Here is a 17,231-nt window from a genome sequence, read left to right as displayed (position 1 = left end):
TCATACCCAAGGAGTAGATAACGCCTTCCTTCAGAGGGCGGAGAGACTGACTAAGCCAGGAACACATTCTCCTGCCATTTTTCCTACAGTAGCCTTTTTTAAAAACCTCACCAGAGGATATTAGTATGTTTATTGATTTTTAGAGGGAGAGAGAAAGAGAGAGAGAAAAAGAAACATCAATGTGAGAAACATTGACCCATTGCCTCCCATACCTGACTGGACTGGGGATTGAACCCACAACCTAGCTATGTACCCTGATGGGGAATTGAACCTGTAATCTTTGATTTATGAGACGATGTCCAACCAGCTGAGCCAGTATCACTTTTAATGTCTCATATACTATTTTATATGAATACATCATATATTATTTATAACCCCTGTTACTGGATCAGTTGTTTTATAAATTAACTATTATAATACATAGAGAGACTTTTTATAATTTCTAGTCCTCCCTTTTGTTCCCTATATATTATTCAGCAAAAGGGTTTACTAGTAATACTGTCAACTAATTTACCCCAAATATACTGAGCACAGGCAGCTAGGTGGACACTGAGGAAGAGCAGTCAGGAGTGAGTGGTGAGTGCCCTTACAGAGCAGAGCCCGAGAAGACAGTGAAAGGAGCCCGGAGCTGGAAAATAAAAAATTGGGGTCTTATTTCCAACCTCTCAACCCGCTCTACTAACTGTGTAACTTGCTATCTAACCTTCTCTTTTCTCATTGTAAAATAAATATAATTATATTATAGTTCTTCCCTCCAATGATTTTCTTTGTGTGTGTGTGTGTGTGTGTGTGTGTGTGTGTGTGTGTCTGAGCAAGATTAAATTAATAAAAGTAAAGTGCTTTAAAGAGTGCCTGGCACAGCACTATTCACAACAGCCAAAAAAAAAAAAAAAAAAAAAAAAAAAAAGAAAGAAAGAAAGAAAGGAAGGAAGAAAGAAAGAAAGGAAAAAGAAACACCCCAAATGTCCACCATCTGGTGACTAAATAAACTAGTATAGTATATCTGTACAATGGGATATTACACAGCCACAAAAAAGGAATGAAATATTGACACATGGCACAGCATGGATGAACCTTGAAACAGTACGCTAACTGAAATAAGCCAGACTCCCCACAAAAATGTCACATATTGCATGATTCCACTGATATGGAATGTCCAGAAATAGGCAAATCTATAGGGACAGACAGCAGATTAGCGATTATGAAGGGCAGGAGGGAGTGGGGAATGGAGAATGACTGCTTCAGGGTTACAGGTTCCTTTTGGGCAATGGAAAAGTTCTGGAACAACACAGTGATAACCACATAGCACTGTAAATGTATTTAATACCACTGAATTAAACTTTAAATTTATAAGTTTTATGTTATATACATTTTAGCATAACAAAAGAATAATAACAACAAATAAAACATTGCCATACCATATAATAAGCACTCAATAATTTTCATTTTTCATCACTATTGCCCTCTGAAGGTCTCAGTTTTCCTATTTATAAAGTGAAGGTGAGAAAATATCTTCGAAATTGCTCTGGCTCTGAGATTCCACAATGTAGTGGATGCATCTGCCTTGTGCTGGAGAAATCTTTTTGTGAATATCCACATCCTGCCCTCTCCCACCTCTGGCCTGACAGAGCCCAGTGCCCTTCTCCTGAGCATTCATTTTGAAGCTGCCATCACCTCATTAACACAATTTCTTCAAGTACCTGATGCTTTCTGAGTGCTGGGACCTTGAAGAGGCTCAAGGGCGACTCTCCATAAATATCTGTTGGGCCCATGAATAGATGGAAGAAAAATTGAATAAATCCAAAGAAACCCAAACACTAATTAGAAAGAACATATGCACCTCTTTATACTCAATGAAGATTTATTTACAAACACCAAGATTTGGAAGGAGCCCAAGTGCCCATCAGTAGATGAGTGGAAAAAACAGCTGAGGTCCATTTACACTGGGGGTTACTACTTGGCTGTAAAATAGAAGGAAATCTTACCCTTGTGGCAGCATGGATGGACCTGGAGAATATTATTCTAAGTAAAATAAACTAGCAAAAGAAAGACAAGCAACATATACTAGTAATCTCACTCAGATGTGGAATCTAATGAACAAAATAAACAAACAAAATAGAAACACACTCATAGGTACAGAAAACAGACAGCTGTCAGAGGGGAAGGGAATTGGGGAAAGGGAAGAAAAAGGTGAAGGGATTAAGCAAAATTAACTCACAAAGCTCACAGATGCAGACAACAGTATGGTGATTACTAGACAGATATGGGGGTTGAGGGAGGAAGAAGAAGGTAAAGGGGGATAAATGGTGAAAGAAGGAGACTTGACTCAGTGGGGTGAACACACAATACAATATACAGATGACGTATTATAGAATTGTACACCTGAAATCTATATAATTTTATTAACCAATGTCACTCCAATAAATTCAATTTAAAAAAATAAATATATAAAAAAAGAATCCTATATAATAAAAGCCTAATATGCAAATTATCCCCTTGGCGGTCATTCGACTGGGTGTTCAATGGGGAGACTGGGAGTTTAGCAGCTCACTATGACAAGTGCTGACTATCAGGGGGTGACACAGAACATGGAGGGCATCATTGGTGCAGCGGTGTTGGCAGCAGGCAGCAGTGGAGGCACTGCCACCAAGATGGGCCCCAAAAAGAGCGAGACCACAGCCACAGCGGAATGGAGGAGCAGGTTAGCGGAAGGTGTCAAGCCAAGTGGGTCCAAGTCGGGGCTTGATCACTCTGCTGATTGCCTGCAGATGGCAATCAGCAGTGGCAGCAGGGGAAGAAGGGCAGGGCTGCCATCCAATTCTAGGCACTGAGGGAACCAGGTGGGGGGCCCGGCTCCAATTAATCACCCTGCAGGCAGGATGGTGGAGCAGGTGAGGGGGCAGCACCAGGCCAAGATGGGGTGGCAGGCGGGATTGTAGGGCTGCAGGGCTGTGAGGCTGGGAGCACAAGCTGGGGCCCGATCTCGGCAGCCCACCCCAAGGGGTCCCACCCGGGCACGAATTCCTGCACTGGGCCTCTAGTTTAAAAAGTAAAGAAAAAATTAATGAAAGAGTGAATGTGTAGCCAACGATTCTCACTGCATGCCTCATGCCCCAGCTGAATGGCTGAGCCCTAAGTCAGATTTCCTGCAGTGAGCACACATCTTCCAGAAGGTAATAGACACAAGTCCAACTGCACCCACCCTTGCCCTGCGAAGGCCTAATCACATGTTTACTGGACAAGCCATTATCCCAGCTCCCAAAGCTCCACGTTTGTAACCTGTTGACATGTTTTAAGAGTAATTCTCCCTGTTCATTTAATCACGTCACATTCTTCTAGCACTCCGAAAAGGCTCTTTCCCACCTCTGCCTCTCCTCTTTGCAGCTCCAAGCTGCTGGCTGCCTGCGCATCTCCCCTTTTCCTAGCACTCTGGAGAAGCCTTGTTTTAAATTTGGCCTCCTTCTTCCTCGTCACTGGGACTTCCTTTGTTTATTTCCACCCGCTGTTACTTCCAGGTTATCCTCTTCAACCTCCCCCTCTCTCCTGTCTTTGTTTTTTACAAAGCCTTGCCAAAGCTTCATAGATTGGCATTCTCAAATAGCTTGCATTGTTCTCTGCAATGTCAGATATGTATTTATTTTTAATTTCCTCCTCCAATCTCAGACATCCTGAAAATGGGAACCAGTGCTCCTTGTTGAGTCTGTTAGATTGTTTTGGACAGTTACTATATCTACTTCAAATGTCTGAATCTTCTCATATTGAAAAGTTGCTAGCACTCATTCTGCCGCTCTAACACACATGCAAACACACATACACACACACACACACACACACACACACACGGCCCTTTTCTTTTATTCAAGATCAGGGTCTGCAAACAACCACTCTTGGGCCTGATTTGTAAATAAAGTTTAATTGGCACATAGCCATCCGGTTCATTTACATAGTGTCTATTCATGCTCCTGCTATACAGAGTTTACTAGTTGGGACACACAGCTTATAGCCCATAAAGCCTAAAATATTTACTATTTGGAAATATTTACTATTTATAGGAAAAGTATACAGACTCTTCTTGTACACAGTTTCTTAGCTGACAGCATGCATTGCCAGACACTGCCTTCATTTCAAATCCCTCTCCCCATCTCAAACTTCCTGCTCCCCACCCGGTAATCTCACTAACAAGTTCCCTAAGTGAACCACTGGCTGGCTTCCCGCCTCTCCCCTGGTGGCATACAGGAGGAAACTGTGTCTCTGGAAACACAGCCCCTCCCTACTAATTGTGTGAGGTGTCATCATTCATCAACTGTAATTTTTTTTTTCCTTCTCACTCAGTATCCATTTGTCACACAACTTTCCATTTCTTTAATCTTATTTAGTTCTAATTGACAGGATGTAGGAATATTAGAAGACAACAGTCCCTCCCCAGCCCACTTCCAACTCAAAGTAAGCATTGCATCTTTTCTCTGTGGACACCGTTTAGCTGCTCGAAAACAAAACAATTGCTTCTCAGCCTTTGATAGACTGAGCAAAATGCGCTATGGGTGGGCTCAGGGTCTTGTAGACAGAGAACTGAGCCCAGTCTCTGCCCCCATCCTTTGAATTCTATCTGCCCTGGGTAGGTAGGTGACATTAAATCAGGCTGATCCCTCAGCAAGTCATAGTACCAACAAAAATTATCATTAGGCTCTTGGGGCTTATCACAACAACTGTCCTAGTCCCTCCCATTTCCTTTCTCTATGTCCTGGCAGCTTTCTAGGGCCTCATAGCTCCTGATGTTTTCTGCTTTAGTGACTGTGTTCACCTTCTGGACTCGACCAAATTCTGCTTTCCTACATTGAGTCTGTGAACCCCACCCTCTCACTCTCCAGAAAGCCCCACAAGTAGATATTTTATTTTGAATAGTCCTCTTAGCCACATCAGTTTTAGGTGCTGGACCTCATTTGGTACCATAGCAACATGGTGCAGCAGAAGCAATCAGACAAGTCCCAGAGCTTAAATCCTGACGGTTTTTTCCACCAGTTGTATGATTATAGCACGTGTCAAACACAAGGCCCGCGGGCCAAATCCGTCCCGCCAGGCCTTGCAATGTGGCCCGCACCGTGCTGTCATCACTGCACTTCGCTGCGTTTCCATCACAATGACAGTTTATGACTGTTCAGTAAACCATTCGGCCCGCGATTTAGGCTGGATTTTAGATTTTGGCCCCTTCTCTGATTGAGTTCGACACCCCTAGATTATAGGAAGTCAACCTCTCCAAGATGCAGTTTCTCTTGCAGACTATGTAGATATATACTTATTTTGTGGAGTTATGGTGAGGATTAGAGACAGGAGTGCTTTACATAAATACGTACTCCATAAATGAAACTTTTTATTAGAATACATACACCTGAACCTCATATTTGTGCCCTGAAGCCCATAAAACTGTAAGAGCTTATGATGTGAACTACTTTGTTACAGTAAATTCTGTTCTTTTAGTAGGTCTCCTTTTCATAACTTTAATTTTCTATCTGCAGCTAAGATTTAAAATCTTCTTCCTGTGTCTTTTACTTTGTTCTCATCTGACTCTTATGGGCCCTTAATTTCATCCACAGTTAAGCAATGTGGCCCAGGCTACACCCCAATGTGGCCCATAAGCAAACACTTTCATGGAAACCAACTGGGGTAGGAAAACCTGAATTGTAGTTGAAAAATTGCTGGAAACTCAGTGTGGACAACTCTGAAAGTTAAAAACTCCAGAGGGACTCAGTTATCAGAGGGCCATCACAGTTTTATGAGCATTACCTCCAAGAGCTCTACTTGTCCTCACGGTGACTATCAGAGAAAGATCTCCTCCTGCCTCTGGAGGGGGTCTGAGAAGCATGGTGAGGTCTACAGTCTAGGGCCATGTGGTCGTCAAAAGACTAAATCCTAATCATAGGGCTGTAGTATGCTTCCTGTCCCTCCATGATTTACCACTACATTACTCGAGGTCTATTTATTGGATTTCATTGTACCTAATACATTGTGTCTACCTTTCAACAACAAAAAAAGTACAAAGCATACTAAAAGGCAAAACACACAGTTTGAAGAGAGTAAACAAACACCAGAACCAGAGTCCAACATGGCAGGAATGTTGGAATTATCAGACCAATAATTTAGAAAAACTATGGTTAAATGCTTCCATGGGAAAAATAGACAATATGCAAGATCAAACAGATAATGAAGACAGAGAGATGGAAATCCTAACAAAGATTTTAAAAATGCTAGAAATGAAAAACAATGTAATAAAAGAAAATGCTTTTGATGGGCTCGTTAGTGAAATAGACCTGTCTGATGAAAGAAATATCTGAATTGAAGGATGTAACAATAGAATCTTCCAAAGCTAAACAAAAAGGGAAAAGACTAAACAAAACAGGACTTAATATCCAGGAACTGTGAGACAAGTACAAAAGGCGGGACATACACATAATGGTATGATATTACCAGAGGAGAAGAAAGTGAGAAAGGAAGGGAGAGAGAGAGAGAGAGAGAGAGAGAACCAGAAGCATTATTCAAAGCAATAATGGCTGAGAATTTTCCAAAAATTAATGTCAGACACCAAACCATAGATGGAAGAAGCTCCAAGAAAAGGCACACAAAAAAGAAAGAAAAAGATGCTTACACATATTACATTCAAATTTCAGAAAAATTGAAAATAAAAAAATTAAATGAAGCTCCGGGGGGAGGAGGAGAGGGAAAGACATCTTACCAATAGAGAAGCAAACATAAAAATTAAATCCAAATGTCCTGAGAAATCATATAATACAAATAAGACAATAGGGTGAAATATTAATGTAGTGAGAGAGAAAAGAACACCAACCTAGAATTCTAACATCATGAAATATTCTTAAAACCTGGAGAGGAAATAAAGACTTTCTTAGATAAGCAACAAATGAGGGAATTGTTGGCAGTAGATCTGCCTCAGAAGAAACATTAAAGGTTCTTCATAGAGAAGAAAAATGTTATAGGTCAAAAACTTGGACTATAAAAAGAAAGGAAGAACACTGAAGAAAGAATAATTGAAGATATAATATTTTTCTTATAATTGATCTAACAAACACTTCATTCAAAATAATGTTAGCAACAATGTATTCATTTATATATGTACATATGCACATATGTATAAGGATGTATAAATCACCTGAATAACAGCAAAATAAATTTTAAAATATTTTGAGCTAAATAAAATTGAAAATACAACATATAAAAATTCCTGGGATTCAATTAAAATAGTACTTAGAGGGAAATTTATAATATAGAATACATAAATTAGGAAAAAAGAAAGACCTAAAATAAATAGTATAAGCTTCCATCTTAAGAAACTAGAAAATGAAGATAAATTAAACCCAAAGTAAGAAGAATAAAAGAAAGATTAAAAATTAGAACATAAATCAATGAAATTGAAAACAAGAAATCAATAAAGAAAATTAACAAAACCATAAGCTGACTCTTTGAAAAGATCAATAATTGATAAGCTTCCAGCTAGGATAACTAATGGGGAAAAAGAGAGAAAACTCAAATTATTTATATCAGAAATGAAAGAGGCAACATCATTATAGTTCCCATGGATATTAAAAGGAAGACAGAGCAATATTATAAACAACTCTGTGTCCACAAATTTGATAACCTAGAAGAAATGGACTAAATCTTTAAAAGACACAACCTACCAAAACTCATACAAGAAGAAATAGACTATCAGAACAAACCTATATTTATTAAGTAAATTTAATCAATAATGAATAATCTTCCAAAACAGACAGCACTATGCCCAGATGGGTTCACTGGTGAACTCTACAAATATTTAAGAAAGCAATTATACAAATTCCCTACAATCACTTTCAAAAGATAGAAGCAAATGAAATACTACAATACTTAACACATTCTATGAAGCCAGCATTATCTTAATACCAAAACCAGACATATATTATTGTACAAAGAAAAGTAGAGACCAATTATCTCTCATGAACATAAATGCAAAAATTCTCAACAAAGTATTAGCAATCAAACCCAGCAACGTATAACAAGAATTATATACTACAATCGCCGGGACCAGTTTGGCTCAATGGATAGAGCGTGGGCTTGGGGACTGAAGGACCCCGGGTTCGATTCCGGTCAAGGGCATGTACCTTGGTTGCGGGCATATCCCCAATAGGGGGTGTGCAAGAGGCAGCTGATCGATGACTCTCATTGATGTTTCTAACTCTCTATCTCTCTCCCTTCCTCTCTGTACAAAAATCAATAAAACATATTTAAAAAAAAAGAATTATATACTGCAATCAAGTGGGATTTACTCAAAGTATGCAAGACTGGTCCAATATTACAAAATTAGTGTAATTCATTACATCAACAGACTAAAGAAAAAAATCACATGATCATATCAATAAATGCAGAAAAAGCATTTGACAAAATCCAGTACCTACTCATGATAAAAATTCTTAGCAAACAAAAAATAGATGGGAACTTCCTCAACTTGATAAGGAACATCTATAAAAAACCTACAGCTAACATCATACTTATAAACTTGAAGAAACTGATACCCTACTTCAAGACTTACCATAACGCTACACAATAATCAAGACAATGTGGTATTGGCAAAAGAACAGATAAATAGATTAACAGAAAATAATATAGAGCCTAGAAATAGACCTATATAAATATAGTAAACTGATCTTTGATAAAGAAGTACAGGAAATACATTGTAGCCAACATAGTCCTTTTCAACAAATGGTACTGAAACAACTAGACACAGATTGTATACCCCTCACAAAAATTATCTCAAAATGTATCACAGACTTACATGCAAAATGCAAAACTACAAAACTGCTAGAGGATAACATACCATAAACGTGGGTATGGGAATGACATTTTAGATACAGCACCAAAAGCACAATCCATGAACAAAATAACGGAAACAACCCAATTTAAAAAGGGGCAAAAGACCTGAATAGACATCTGATCAAAGAAGACGTACAGATGTCAAGTAAGCATACAAAAAAAAAAAAAAAAAAAAAAAGGTTCACCTTGGATGTCATTAGACAATTGCAAACTAGAGCAACAACGAGACAACACCACACGTCTATTAGAACTACCAAAATCCAAAACACTGACGATAGCACATGCTGGTGGCAATGGGGAGCAGCAGGAACGCGCATGCATTGCTGGTGGGGATGTAAAATGGTGCAGCCACTTTGGAAGTCAGCTTTGAAATTTCTTACAAAACTAAACATACTCCTACCAAAGTGATCCAGCAGTCACACTCCCTGGCATTTACTCAACTGAACTAAAAATTTATGTCCACACAGAAAGCTGTATGTGGGATGTTCATACCATCTTTAGTCCTTACTGTCAGGACTTGGAAGCAATCAAAATGTCCTTCCGGAGGTGAGAGGATACATAAACTGAAGTACATCTAGACAAGGAATATCTTTCAGAGTTCAAAAGAAATAAGCTCTCAAGCTATGAAAAGACATGGAGGAAACTTACAGGCATATTACTGAGTGAAAGAAGGCAATATAAAAGGGCTGTTGATGACTAGGATATCAGAACCACTGACTGTTGGTGGCTTTTGTCTTAAAGATTGCATGCAGACTTACAAGCACTTATCCTATTGGGTGGGCAAGAAGAACTACTGGGCTGCCGAAAAAAATCAGGATTTCTATTTGTACTTACTATGCTATCTTTTCCTTTTCACTTTGTGCCTTTTTATTTGTATTGTCTAATGGTCAAAATATATCAACAGATTATTAGTGTATATAATTTATATAGATGTATAGGTGTATCCAATTTGCATAGAGGAGAACAATAAAAATAATCTGTAGATCATTGCCACAGCCTTTTTGTTTTAGAAAGGAGGAAACTGAAGCTCAGAGAGAAGAGAGCTTACTTGCCCAAGAAATACAGCTGGTTAAAGCAAGGGTCTCCAAGCTGCGACTGCTAATGCGTTATCCAGTTAGTTTTGTGTGGTTTGTTTGTTTGTTTGTTTGTGACTCATCTAATTGTCTCTTGGTTGGAGTAGAGCTGTTTTTTGAATGCCTATGAATTCATTCTAAGAGTACAGATAAGCCGAAATCGGTTTGGCTCAGTGGATAGAGTCTGTGGACTGAAAGGTCCCAGGTTCAATTCCAGTCAAGGGGTATATACTTGGTTGCGGGCACATCCCGGGTAGGGGGTGTGCAAGAGGCAGCTGACTGATGTTTCTAGTTTTCTATCCCTTTCTCTCTGTAAAAAAAATAAAAAAAAATAAAAAAGAATACAGATACATTTTAACATCACATTTTCCTAGAAAGTTAATTTTTAAACAGGGCTTACACACCTGTATGGGCCTTTTGTGTCCTCCCCAAACCGGAGGGCTAAGCTCCCCAGCCCAGATGGCATTCTGCACAGCCAGAGGTCCTTTTTCCTAGTCAGCTGTATCCTCTCTCTCTGAAACACTACCAGAGGTATAATGCCCAATGGAAATAAATCACAAGGAGAACCAGCTAGAGAATCACTGATAAGAAAGAATCCCAGACAGCCGCTGTCAGTCTTAAACTTTACTCATAGGAGCTGTCAGCAAAACCCTGTCTCCAGGAACCATTACTTTGAGGGAACCCTGCCAATCCCAGCATTACTTGGAAGGCATGCTCTTTATGAACCTCAAATGCCTACTGTCAAACTAAACTAAAGTTCTAGAAGGCTTCAAACACTTCCAAGTCAGGGGAAGTAAACAGACTCCCAGATTCAGGTAAGCAAGGGACTTTTTCTCTGAGTGCAAACTCCCATGAGTCAGAGCAGCCTTATAAAAATAATTTACATCCAAGATTTGGATTCCGAGGACTAGCCAGGCCCTTATAAACCTACACTTTATGTGCATCTGTCTTCCCTTGTGTGGAGGAAGGAAGAGAACTCAGGGTCTCAGGGTTCTTTTGAAAACTTATTGCCCAGGACCAAAAGGCATGTGACAAATGATCAGAAGTTAAGAGTCCCATCCCATTTGTTTGAATTCTCTCCTCCAATGCCCTAAACCCCTGCTAACTTCAGAAAAGAAACATCTTGCCCCAAAGTGGCCCATGTGGGAAGCAGGGACCTAGAAATGACCCACGGCCCCTGAAAGGGAGTTATCAATACACACATGTAATCATAATGTCATTACTCTGTTTTCATTGGATGACAGAGCCTTTGCAGTATCATTTGCTCTTGGCCAACCATGTATCATAATTATATCCCCTTTAGTCATTTCTTCACAGCAAGAACAATTCTGGAAACCATCTTGAGATGTGGTAGAAAACATTTACTTTTCACATGAAATTGCTTTTTCTGAACTTACTGTCAAAAATGATAAACAAAAAGTTTCCGGATCTTGCGATTGTTAATAAGGCTGCAATAAACATAGGGATGCAAATATTCTTTCAAATTCATGTTTGGGATTCTTAGGATATATCTCCAGAAGATTAAAATATATAAACACACACACACACACACACACACACACACACACAAACTCATTTGTTAAAACTCAGAAAACCATATGCTTTAAAGGGTAATATTTTATGTATGTAAATTATACCTCAATGAATCCAATTTAAAAAAAAAATTTTTTTAAAGTTGTGTGAGCCACCATGGAGGATTTAGGCAATATGAATATCTATCATGAGAAAACTCTAACTATAAATGTAATAAGGTGTTTACAAGTAGGTCCAGAACCACAACATAAGCCCAGTCATATCTCAAACCTGAAACTTAGCTTTCAGAGATAACCCAGAAACATTTTTATAATTTTATTCCGCCAAACACTTTTATTATGTAATTCCTTCATAATTTATTTATTAATTAAACTCATTTTCCTTTGGTGGGAGTAATGAGTAGGTAGTTATGCTCAAGAGAGACAAAGCCAATTTTGAGTTTATGGACTTTTTAAATAATCTGTTTTGATAACTTTGCAATCAACTCGGAAGAATAAGGGGTTTGGCAGCAACTGTTTCAAGGGTGAGCAACTGATCTCCAAGCAACCTGGATATGGGCTGGTGGCAGGATGAAGGAAGGTTTCCACAGGTGTGTCTTCGCCCTGCATTATAGTAACATGTCAGGAGCAAGCACAACAGCCAGGACCATTGAATTTTTTTTTTAAAAGAGAATATGTAATTTATTAGGTTTCAAATACAAAAATAAACTCATCTAAATAGGAGTGCAGAGAGGCTTTCCCACCACAATCCCATAAGAACATTTTGTACACACACATTGGCCAGCAAAGAGTAAAAAAAAAAAAAAGCCAAGTCCTCAAAAATGACACATGCTCAGTATAAGAAGGAGGACATGCTGGAGCTTCTGGTTGGGGGGTGGGGAAAGGGAGCACACGCACAGAGCACTTCTTCTCTCAGTGCATCCTCCAGTTGTTTCTCTATCTAACCCTGCTTCTGGTCAGCCAGTGCAGCATGATTTCCGCTGGCCAATGAAATCTGAGCAGAGGCCACATTTGAGACTTCAGAGTGGGAGTTTAAAAGCTAATGAACTATTTGCCACATGCTCTTCCCACCATGACTGTGTGGTATGAAACCTCCATCAGTCGAGGTCTCTGAGGGGCAATGATGAGCAGAGCTGCCTAATGACCCATGCTGGCCTAGTAGCAGGAGCAAGAAATACACTGCTATTGTTTGATGAAGGCATGGAGAGTTGGGGATTGCTTGTTACTGTAGCATTACCCAGCCTTTCCTGACAGATACATGAGCCCAGATGCTTAAAATATTTCAGAATAAGCCGAAACCGGTTTGGCTCAGTGGTAGAGCGTCAGTCTGTGGACTGAAAGGTCCCGGGTTTGATTCCGGTCAAGGGCATGTACCTTAGTTGCGGGCATATCCCCTGTAGGGGGTGTGCAAGAGGCAACTGGTCGATGTTTCTCTCTCATCGACGTTTCTAGCTCTCTATCTCTCTCCCTTCCTCTCTGTAAAAAATCAATAAAATATATTTAAAAATAAATAAATAAAATATTTCAGAATAAGGAGATACATTTATTCTTCTCTTTCCAAAAGTCAGAACTAAGAATCATTTGTAGAAACTACAAATAGGCATATTTTTTACTTAAGTTTCTTAAGTAAAGTTATCCAAAAGTTGCTTCATGAGGGAGAGAACACCCTGAAAATGGCAGAATTTAAACAGAGGCCAGATAGTCAGCTGGCTTTTATGTAGCAAATTTTATGGCTTAATGAAGGAGGTTTAATGTATCAAACATTTATGGATCACCTCCAGTGTACCAGGTATTTTAGTCACAAAGGTAAACCCAAACATATAACCGCTATCTTCAAGGAAATAACCATCAAGTACAGAAGTAGATAACCTATGCCATCTCTTCGAACACTGTGATTCAACCCAATTAGAGATAATAACATGTGCTGGGTGAAGCTGACAGCAAGCCCGAACTCACAAATAACCACGTGGCACTAGAAATCCTGCTGATGCTTAGGTTGTATTATTATTTTTCAATTAGGAGCCCAAAGTATAGGGTTGACAAAAGGAAGGGAAACGAGAGAATTGCTGGTTTTAAAGAAGGAACGTTTTCCCCTTTCTCTAGTTACCATTCTTACATCTTGCAAAGCAGGCATATTATCTGACTTACATCAGGGGGGTTCCAGCAGAGGGAAGAGCACTGACTCACAGCAATCGCCACCGACCTTTTCCATCCAGCCTTTCTCCCACCCCTAGGAGTCAGGAAGGGATCATTCCAACGCTCATTAACTCAGACTTGAAGACAAGAAATGCCCATCCTATCAGGCCATTCTTAGGTTTACCCATCAGCTGCCACCTTTCCAAAAGATCTGGAGTTGTTCCAAAAAGGACATCTGAATAGGGCCTAGAGAAATCCCACAACCTAAGGATGAGGTGAAAATCACAAACCGAGTGATTCCAAGGGACACTGCCATTATTTCCCAGCAGCATTTGCCAACAGGACTTGCTTTTCCCTGGTGGTACCATTAGTTAAAGGTTTGTTTGTTTGTTTGTTTTAAACTTCCAAAAATCAAACAGTGGAGAGAGATGTGCTATTCTTTCCCCGGCTCTCTGCATTTTAATGGAAAAACATCTAAAACTTGGGTCAGCATTAGCTGTAATTACTCTGAAGCAGACATTTCCATTTCAGGTTATTATTGATAACGGTATTTGTGCAGAATAATATATTCGGCTGGATTTTGCAGCCAGTGAGTCTAGATTCTAGACAAGGGTGGCATATCTGATTACTATTGTCCCTCAACTGAGAAGCATCAGTTTGAACTTTGAATACTGCAGCCCTGCTCAGATCCTAAATGTTCTGAACTAAACATGTTCCTGATTTTCCTGTGAAATAAATCAATCAGGCAAGCTGGATGTCACGGCAATGCCTTCAGTCAGTTCAGCGGGACATAAGTTTCTCAAAAAATACAGACAGAAGAAATTGGCTTTGGCGCGTGTTAAGAGCAGCAGGGAAAACTTGCAGCCTGTGCTAGTCTAACGTGCACCCTTAACACGCTCGCCTATTTTTAAAAAATGCAATGATATTCTTCCAGGGAGAGCTGGATCCCTGTGGTACCCAGGCTTGTGCCAAGCTCTATATACAAACACACACTTCACAAACGCAGATGTGAAATGCCCATTCTGGGACATCAGGGAGGCATGGAGATTCGATTGTTTAGTCTGGTAGCTCTACACCTAAAAGTTTCAGGAACCGAACTGATGTCCGAAGAGGGAGAGGGGAGAGGGCCCGTCCTGTATTTTCATCCGGGCACTATGGAGATGACCCAATTTTTCCAGCACCAGCTTGTCCTCTGCCCTAATGACCTGAGTTGAGATTTAAGGGCCAGAGTGGGAGCCAAGCCAATTGTGTCTGGTTACTCAGAGGAGAGAGAAATCACTAAGCCTTCCTGGGCAGGCCGGGCTGACACACCCACCCAGACCCAATGGCCCTGGGTGCGGCTGGGAGGAAGGGAGACTAGCGCGCCCATTTAGATGCTGAAATTGGGGTCATGCTCTCATCCAGGTCGGGGCTAGGAGGTCACGGTATGCTCCGCGGAGGAGGATGCCCTTTCCCTCCTCCCAGTCCCCGATTCCTGTGCAAACAGTGAGCAAAAGAAAGTTGTGCCCGGGGCCATGGCGCCCCTGGCTGCCCCGGGAAGGAGGGTGGACGGGAAGGAGACCCAGGCCCCTTACCTGGTCCTTGGGGCCGAGGTTTTGCAAAACTTCCTTGCCGGTGGCGCTGCGGATCTCCACGCCGGTGGGCGCGGGCGGCGCGGGCGCGGGCTCCCGGCTCTCCTCCCGGCCCGGGCCCCTGCGCGGGGAGTCGCCTTCGGGCCCGGGTCTGCTCCCAGCGCCCCGGCCGCCGCCCTGGCTGCTCCGCGGGGTCTTGGCTCCCCGCTGCCCCACGCTCAGCGCATCGAAATCCAGCGTCTTGCTCTCGAAGGCGCCCTCCACGCTGCAGAACATGCCGCCGTACTTCTGCCGCGGGACCTGGTCCGTGGTGCCCGGCCGCGCCAGGTACACGGGCAGATCGTCCTCGTGGGAGCTGTCCCAGCCTCTCCGGCCCGAGGCCATGGTCCCAGCGCGAGGGGAACCCGGCTTCTCTTCCCCAGGCGGAAAGGGCAGCACCGGCGGCGGGCGCCCAGCCTCAGGGATGGGGCGGGAGGAGGCGCCTGAGCCTTCGCGCCAGAGGCGGCGGTGCTGCGCCCGCCCGGGCTGCCAGTCCCCCCAGCAGCCGGCGCTCCGCTCAGGTCACTGCTCCGACCTCCCTGTGGCCCTGCGCCCTTGGTCCCTGCTGTGGTGGGAAGTGCAAATCCCAACTTGCGGCGCGCGTGCACACAGGGGCGCGCGCACACTCCCCGCAGGTCCTAGGAGCCCCAGATTCATACTCAGGGACTTGCCTGACTCACACATGCACACACGCGCGCGCACACACACACACACACACACACACACACACACACACAAGCCGCCTTGCACACATCAACTCCGAGCTTGCCCCACAAACGCCAAGTCTTTCTGCCCTGCTCCTGCACTTGAACCTAGTTGGCTCAGGGGTCAAAGTCAAGTCCTGATTTATAGCCACACACCCACACAGCTCAGTTTTATCACACTCAGTCCCAGGCTTTGGTGTCCCATAATCCCAGCCTGGTCTCATCCTGATTTTAGGACTGTCTCACAATGGCACCCTCAAATAAAGAGCTCCTGAGTTCGAGGGAGGTGGGAGGGGGGAGGGGGAAGACCCTCTTAATTCATTAATAATCACAAAAACCTATAATTGATTCGCACACAAATCTACACTTTCTGCGTATATAGCAGCCCAGCTTTTGCTTTTATCCACCCTGAATTCGTCCCACCGACAGTTACATTACAGATCACAGGCATGTATAATGAGTCAATATATGTGAAACAATTACAGTAGTGATTGGCATATTTTCCCCAGCAAAATACTTGCAAAATACTCTCAATACCCTGTCCCCATAAAACCTCAGTGTAATGCCTCATAAACTGACTCAATTTCAGATTGACCTCAGTCAGAAGCCTACACTTGGGCTCACACATAAGCTCAGATTTACCTTAAAAGATGAGCAACCAGACTTTGCCTTCCATGTTACCTCAGGTATGTGAGGATTCTACTTGCATATATGCAGCTCTAACAATCTCCTCTCCCTCCCTCCGTCCCCTCACATATATTCTAACCCAGACTTTGCCACATAAACAGGGTCCATAAACTGTGGTGTTTGGGTGGTGTCTGCACACATAGCCTAAACCCAGAACCTATGGTGCCCATGTTAAATTGGACCCCTCCGGAATATACTCACTCATTCCTGTATTCATCCAACGTGAATTAACCACTTCCTGGAATGACTTGTGAAACAAGGAGGGTAGGGACCCATACTCACAAAAAGTTTAGTCCACAGGCATCCATTTGGGTGGGGCATTTACTGTTCTGCTCAATGTATAAACTATTTTCTGAACATCCCTCACCCCAACTACACCATAAGCTCCATTGAGGCAGAGATCTGATCTGTTTAGTTTATCTCTGAATATTTCGAGCCTAGAACATCTTCAGGCACATAATAGGTAGTCTATAAATCCTTTTTTAATGTAGGGATAATGATGATGATAATAATAATAGCAACAACATGGAACATGTATGGAGCTGTTGCTATGTGCCCATCATGATTGTAATTGTTTCATTATGTATGTTGACTCATGTAATGCTCACAAGCATATAGCAGGCTTCTTTGTGTGCA

General features: G+C 41.8%; 1 protein-coding gene across 1 annotated transcript in view; it reads right to left on the bottom strand.

Moving 5' to 3' along the window:
• Positions 1–15,710, bottom strand: part of DPYSL3 (dihydropyrimidinase like 3) — a 107,415-nt gene extending 91,705 nt beyond the window's left edge. Inside the window, exon 1 of the mRNA XM_036423557.1 lies at positions 15,169–15,710. Within this exon, the coding sequence (XP_036279450.1) occupies positions 15,169–15,549 (381 nt within the window). The 5' untranslated portion in view covers positions 15,550–15,710. The remainder of the gene's footprint in view (positions 1–15,168) is intronic.
• Between the last annotated feature and the right edge of the window lie 1,521 nt (positions 15,711–17,231).

This window comes from Pipistrellus kuhlii, unplaced genomic scaffold, assembly GCF_014108245.1.
Source record: "Pipistrellus kuhlii isolate mPipKuh1 unplaced genomic scaffold, mPipKuh1.p scaffold_m20_p_8, whole genome shotgun sequence".
NCBI classification, from domain to species: Eukaryota; Metazoa; Chordata; class Mammalia; order Chiroptera; family Vespertilionidae; genus Pipistrellus; species Pipistrellus kuhlii.
The sequence above is the reverse complement of the archived record's forward strand: the minus strand, read 5'-3'. Positions and strand labels throughout refer to the sequence as shown.